This window comes from Bidens hawaiensis, unplaced genomic scaffold (genome assembly GCF_021521415.1).
Source record: "Bidens hawaiensis isolate Kalapana, Puna unplaced genomic scaffold, B.hawaiensis_p1.1 tig00017140_1, whole genome shotgun sequence".
NCBI lineage: Eukaryota > Viridiplantae > Streptophyta > Magnoliopsida > Asterales > Asteraceae > Bidens > Bidens hawaiensis.
In genome coordinates, this window is record NW_027492587.1 from 348,833 (window position 1) to 355,559 (window position 6,727).

At 37.8% G+C, this 6,727-nt stretch overlaps 1 protein-coding gene across 1 annotated transcript; it reads right to left on the reverse strand.

Annotated features, from left to right (window-relative positions):
• Positions 1 to 1,394: 1,394 nt before the first annotated feature.
• On the reverse strand, positions 1,395 to 3,247 carry LOC143553071 (NAC domain-containing protein JA2L-like). The gene is made up of 2 exons (XM_077043132.1): positions 2,723 to 3,247; positions 1,395 to 2,170 (listed from the first exon to the last, which is right to left on the reverse strand). The coding sequence occupies exons 1-2, from the start codon at positions 3,170 to 3,172 to the stop codon at positions 1,679 to 1,681; spliced, it is 942 nt and encodes a 313-aa protein (XP_076899247.1). The 5' UTR covers positions 3,173 to 3,247; the 3' UTR covers positions 1,395 to 1,678.
• Between the last annotated feature and the right edge of the window lie 3,480 nt (positions 3,248 to 6,727).

Consider the following 6,727-nt stretch of genomic DNA (forward strand, 5'->3'; position numbering starts at 1 on the left):
CAATCGATCTGCGATGGTAGCATCGCCGAACATTCTCAGCGAAATCTCTCACCATCCGAAACCGAACAACATCGATCTGCGATGGTAGCAACAACGACGACGACTCTCCTCCGTTCTCCATATCGTCGTAATTCACAAAAGACCATAAGTGTAACTCCGGTTCAGATCTGTGGTTTTAGATCTGGGTTTGCTATTGATTATTGTGTTTTGATCAAATTGGTTGATGGGTATTGGATTTGATGTGGTTTTAGATCTGGGTTTGCTGGTGAATGATCGTTGGTGAATCTGATGTTCATATTTTGTTATATTTGTTTTGATTTGAGTTTGTGTGATTATGTTCTTGGTCTAAATGTAAAATATCACAGAGCTCTAGTTCTTGGTTTTATTATTATATTTTTTTTTATGTATATTGAATGTTAAATGATTTCTCTCCGGTAAGATAAGTTTGACAGTTACATATTTTCCGTTTATGCAGACAGTATCAACTTATAAAAACAAACAGTCTTATATTTTCAGCTTGCAGAGCTTCAGACCACATCTTCAGTTACAGAAATGAAAAAAGATGAAATCATCTTACAGACAGTTTATGTCTACAAAAACAAACAGCACCTAAATATATTTTTTCTCTCTAATGATCGACTATATTTTTACTTTCCAGCAATATCGCGGATTCTTTATTAACTATTGTGCACCATAGTCAATCATAAACTTATTTAATTTATCTTGACAGATTCTAAATACTAACAAAGAGAATGATTGATACTTTAAAATTTAAGACGAAAGCAATGGTGATTTAAGTTTCACTTTAGAATCAAACTAGGTCCAGACCACAACGATAGTTCCATTTGTAAATTATATATGCATGCAAAAGATGATTAAAATTTGTGATGCATAGAATCAAAATAGGTCCGGACCACAACGATAGTTCCATTTGTACATGCAAAAGATGATTAAAATTTGTGATGCATAGAATCAAAATAGGTCCGGACCACAACGATAGTTCCATTTGTACATGCAAAAGATGATTAAAATTTGTGATGCATAAAATATAAGGGTGTAAATCGTGAAAACAGTTTTGTTACAGCTGGCGCCGCAAAAGACCAAAGAAACGTGGACAATTACCAAATGACGGCTGTCCCATGTAACGTATATATGTATATCACGTGTGCTTTTAAAATTCCATTCTTATAAAAATCTGGTCAATGCAACTCAAAACTAAACGAATTTAATTATATAAAATTGTTAAGACTACATTGTAGATCATATCTTATATATTATGAAGGGCCTAACAAGTTAGATTCAGCTTCCATGACTTCGTGCAATAATCTTCAAACGAACTAAATTTAGAAAAGAAAAAAATAAGAAACTTATTTATATTAAAATTAACACAAACCAAATTATTATAATGAATAAAGTCAAAGTTTGGCAAAACTTGGTCAACAATCAAACATAAATTTGAAAAGCTATCATATTCTACCAACTTAGATTTCTTTTCATTGTAACACAAGACTAGTCTATGTAGAATATGTCATTTGTTAATCTCCACAAATTCTACTTTCTTTTCCAATTTAATTTGCATCAAAATTGGTCATCATCATCACACCTCCCACACTACATGAATCTACAAGTCACCCCCTATAAAATCATGTATTTACACTCCACCCCCTCTCTTGTCATTTCACTGCCTAAACCCCAAACCCAAACCCCCTTGTTGGGTCGGGTACCGGATACCAAACGGGTCGGTCTGTGCAAACGGGTTCGGTTGTAAGCAGCCACTTTGAACTTCATCTTCTACTGATCTTATTCCAAACTTGGTGTCCGTGGTGGTGTATATTGGCGCCATTGAAGAACCAACATTCATGGTGTTTTGTGGCGGCAAAGATTGAGGCTCCGGCAACCCGAATGCAGCAATGCTTGCCCAATCATAGTTACCAGAATCATACTTTTGAATATTCTTTTGGTCTTCTTGTTGGAAGGTTTTTAAGGAATTGATTCTAGGTAAGTTGAAGAACCGGTCCTCTATCTCCGGCAGTGATTCAAGAACGTCGTCGAATTGTGACGAGGATGACGTGGACGAACCGTGGCTCGGTTCGGTTGTCGGCGTGCCCGAAATGACTTTTTGGGCACTTGACTTCTTCTCGTAAATCCGGCAAAGAACCCATTCATCTAACTGCGCCAAATCATCAAAACCAGATTAAAAGTTATGTTATAAAGAACAAAACAATGTTCCGTTTTCTTTTTTAACTTTTAAAATATAATGTTTTAAAGCTAACATTTTTAACGGTAGTCCTTCATTTTTTTAAAATTTATATGTTTTTTTTTTAAAATACATTAAAAGTATCATATCAATTGATTTCTTTTATACTTTTAAAATATTACTGTTTTAAAGCTAACATTTTTTAACAGTAGTCGTTCATTTTTTTTAAAAATTTATATGTTAATATTTTTAATATACATTAAAAGTATCATATCAATTGATTTCTTTTATACTCTTAAAATATAATGTTTTAAGCTAGTATTTTTAATAGTAGTCAATTAATTTTTTAAAACCATTATATGTTAAGCTTTATTTTTTTAATAATTTACATTTAAAATATCATATCATTTGACTACTATTCAAAATGTTGGCTTAAATCACCAAATTTAACTTTTAATAAATAGAAACAAGATTTTTTCGATTCCGTCGGTAGAATAATAATCATTTGTCAATTATTGAACTCACCTTTGAGCTACCAATTTTCCTTTGTGGATCCGATAACCTATACTCATGCATGATCCAATTAGTTTTGTTTCCTTTTGGAGCTTTACCAACATAAAACACCAAAGCTTTCTTGATCCCAACTCTCCGTCCATTAGTAGTAATCACCTTATCGGTTCCGGTCGCCTTCCAATAGCCCGAACCAGCTACCCGATTGGGTCGACTCCCATTCGGGTACTTTCGGTCTCTCGGGCTAAAAAAATACCACTCTTTCTCCCCAAACATCGCCTTACTAGGAAGTTGCCACGGATCATACTTGTACAAATCAATATCCGCAATTATTTTAAGAGAAAAATCGTGCCCGGCCACTTTTCGACATAGGTATTGCACTAGAAGCTCCTCGTCGGTCGGGTAAAACCGAAAACCCGGTGGTAAACCCAATTGGGTCATCGGATCGGTTACTGGCAAACCCATTTTTGAACAATTGTTTTATGGAAAGTAATATTGAGAAGGTGAGATATAATATGATTATATGAAACTAGTGAAATATGAAATATAATATGTAACGATATTTTAAAAAATGTTGTGAGGTTGGAGGGGTTATATATAGGGCGGGATTTACCGAGAGAAAAGTAGAGTTGGGGTGGACCATGGTTAAGAAGTTTACACGTAGTCATGGCATCAACATGCCGACCTTATCCTAAGGTTTGAGCTTTAAAGGTTCAAGTGCATGAACTTATAATAAGACAAAATAGTGACTTGTGAGTCATTTGGTCAGTGATATCACCACCGTACACGTATACGTTCTAGAATACAAGTACACGAAGAGTGACATAAACGGACAAATTTACCTTGTTTACATTTGTGAAGAGAGATGAGCTAGTGTGAGCCTAGTTGATACTTGAGAGATGGAGGAGTGTATCCACAATGGTGTAGTGTTTGCCATTTGTAGCTAGGATGACAACTTATTAGGACTAGCTAATTTTTATGACTGTGAGATTTCAAGAGCACGAATATTGATCACAATTGATCTACTATTTTTATTATTATTGAAAACGAATTACAATGAATAAAAACTAGTAAACATACTAGCTTATTATGATGACAAATTTGAATAACAAGAAACATTTAAATTAGAAAACATAATCGTACTAAACATTTTAAGTTATATAACATAAATAAAAAGATAACTTAGTCACCAAACTATATATTCACTTTGGCCTCTAACTTTAGATCTTTTTCAAAATCATTATTTGAGATCAACTGCACCTCCCTTAAACCCCTTTGAGTTCACCCGTTAATGAATACGTTATTGCTTATACATTCACAAAAATGACATATATTTCAAATTTTGTTAAACTAGTAAACATACCACCTCGTCTACAGTTCGGTTAATCAGTTTTCTTTCTTTAATCTAGTACTAGATTAGGATTTACGAGTCTGAATGGCAGCTGAAGACTACCCTTGCCTGCAGCCACATGTGCTATAAATAAATATTTAAAACCAAATTTACATGTTAATTTATGTTTTAGGCTATAAACAAATAAAATCAACTTATACATGTACGTATATAAAATTATAAATCACTGTTAAGAATTCGTGGACAATAAAGGGATACGTGGTATGTAGAAGTTAGGCCAAAAGAGCCCCCTTTTAATATTTTTTTATGGTTATTTTATGTCATTTTATGGTGCTTATTTGTTATGCTTTCTTTCACTCTTCTACTTCCTAATTTCCCCTTTGACTTTCCACCTCTCCTTTACCTATATTTTTCTTTCTTTTTTAAAATCTAGGATTAATTTTTATACTTATGTATTATAATATAGTTACTTTGAGCACAATCAATATTAAGAGCAATTAACATCTGTATAAACTTTGTTTGGTTTCACACAGAAACAGTGTGACTAGATATCCATCAAATGACTACGTGTTTGAAAAAAGATAAACAGTTGATTAGAGTTAATGAGATAAACATATCATGTTCTTGTTAAATAACTTTAATATGTGTAGATTAGAGTTAATGTTTTTAACAATTGAAGAAACGTGGATCTACTCACTGGTAGCAGATCTACTTTCCTCGGGTGTGATTATACTATTTCACCGACGGTTCTTCTGGATCAGTGTTCTTCCACCTACAAAATGAACAGCGCCATTACTTACCCCTCAGAAAGGGACAGAGGGGTCCTCTTTGGGGTAACCCTCCGGCGTGAGAATCAGTATATTTGTGGAGAAGATAATAATGTGTCAGAGAATCTCAAGAGTATTTGCTTAATTGCTCAATACCCTTTGGTTGTGAGACTGTGTGATTGTATGTAACTGACTGTGAATGAATGTGATTCAATATGATTGAATGTGTGATCACTGCTTGTAACTGTCAATGATTGAGTATGAATGTCCCATCAAAGTGGAGTTGATGCTGTATTTATAGTGCTAGGGTTACCACCGGTTGGGCTCAACCTCGTTGGCTTCCTCCAATCGCACTGCGCCACGTGTCCTCTGGGACACCTGGCGCTTTCTCGTTGGTTGTAATCACGTGGTAACACATGTGTCATGCTGAGTTGTCGACCTTTCATTTGGCAGCTATCAACATCAGCATATTCTTTCTCCTTAAAAAGATGCCTTCTGGAAGGTTGTCTGACGTGCACAATCAAGGTTGCCCTAATCCTGATTGGGATAAGGACGAGGTTGATTATGCGCACGTGTGATATGCGCCCATCCTGAGGATGCGCGAGGTCTTCTCTTTATTCTCACGCGCAGATATTTCATGCGCAGATGTGATATGCATGAGCATGTGATATGCGCCGCGCGCTGATGCGCTGCGCGCATATGTGATGCGCGAGCATGTGTGTCTGGGCAGATGTGATATGCACGAGCATGTGATATGCGCCGCGCGCATATGTGATGCGCGAGCATATGTGTGCCTGGGCATATGATGCCTGAGGATGTTTTATATGCGCCATGCGCATAGGTTTTGGCTTTGTGTCTTCATAATGTCTTTATCTTATGGGTTGACCCGCCTTGCTCGGTGTTGAGGCGGGTACATACCTCTTCAAGCCCCCCCAGTCTAATGTGTGTCTTATCTCGCGCGAGCGCGGTAAGATGGATATTAGACTTACTGATTTTTGTCTTTAAACGGGGTTTTGTCGTTTTCCTGGTTGCTTCCATCGTTGTGCGAATTTCTATCCATTTGGTTGAAAACGAAGGGTTGAAAACGACGGGTCGAACACGTGGTTAGTTGGTGGTGACGTGCGCCGTAAACATGTCAGACGTTTCGTGTGCTCGAGGTGCTACAGTTGCCTTTCACGTCCCCTCACACAGCTGTCTTGAACACGTGTCGCGCTCGCATTGGTTAGCACCTGCGAGTGGGGGCGCGTCTCTGCTCCATGGCAGGTCGGTTACAATTTTATGTCCCCTCAACAGTGTTAGGGACACGTGTCGCGCCCTCGTTGGCTTGCACCCGCGAGTGGGGGCGCGTGAAATCCGATCAGCTGCCACATTTCTCTCTCCTGGGCCTATAAAAGGAGGCCCTTAGGAAATTTTTTATCTTCATCTTCATTGTTGATAATTTTCGAGTTTCTGCCTTTCATATTCTGAATTGAGTGTTTTCATCTTTTCGATTTCTCGATTATCTGCTGCTGCAGTTGTATGTCTGATAGTTCAGACTCGTCTAGCCCCTCAATCACCTCTGTTGCCTCTCGAAGACGCCGTGTGAAATCTGTGGTGATGTCGACATTGAAGCAAAAGGGGAAAGGGAAGAGGGTTGTTGAGACCACATCGGAGGAAGTAGGGAGGACCAAGGCCACCAAAAGGTGGAATGAAATCCTCTGCAAATTGAAGCATGCCGATCTCGACAACCTCGTCGCCTCTCAGGGCTTTCCCACCCTGTTTGGCTGCATGTTGCCTAGGTCCGGGCAAACGGCGGCGGACCCGCCTGCCGGCTATATTTCCCTATATAGCCACTTTTTCACCCACTGCAACCTTCGTCTCCCGATGACAAGGTTTGTGGGTGCACTGCTGAAGTTCTATGGG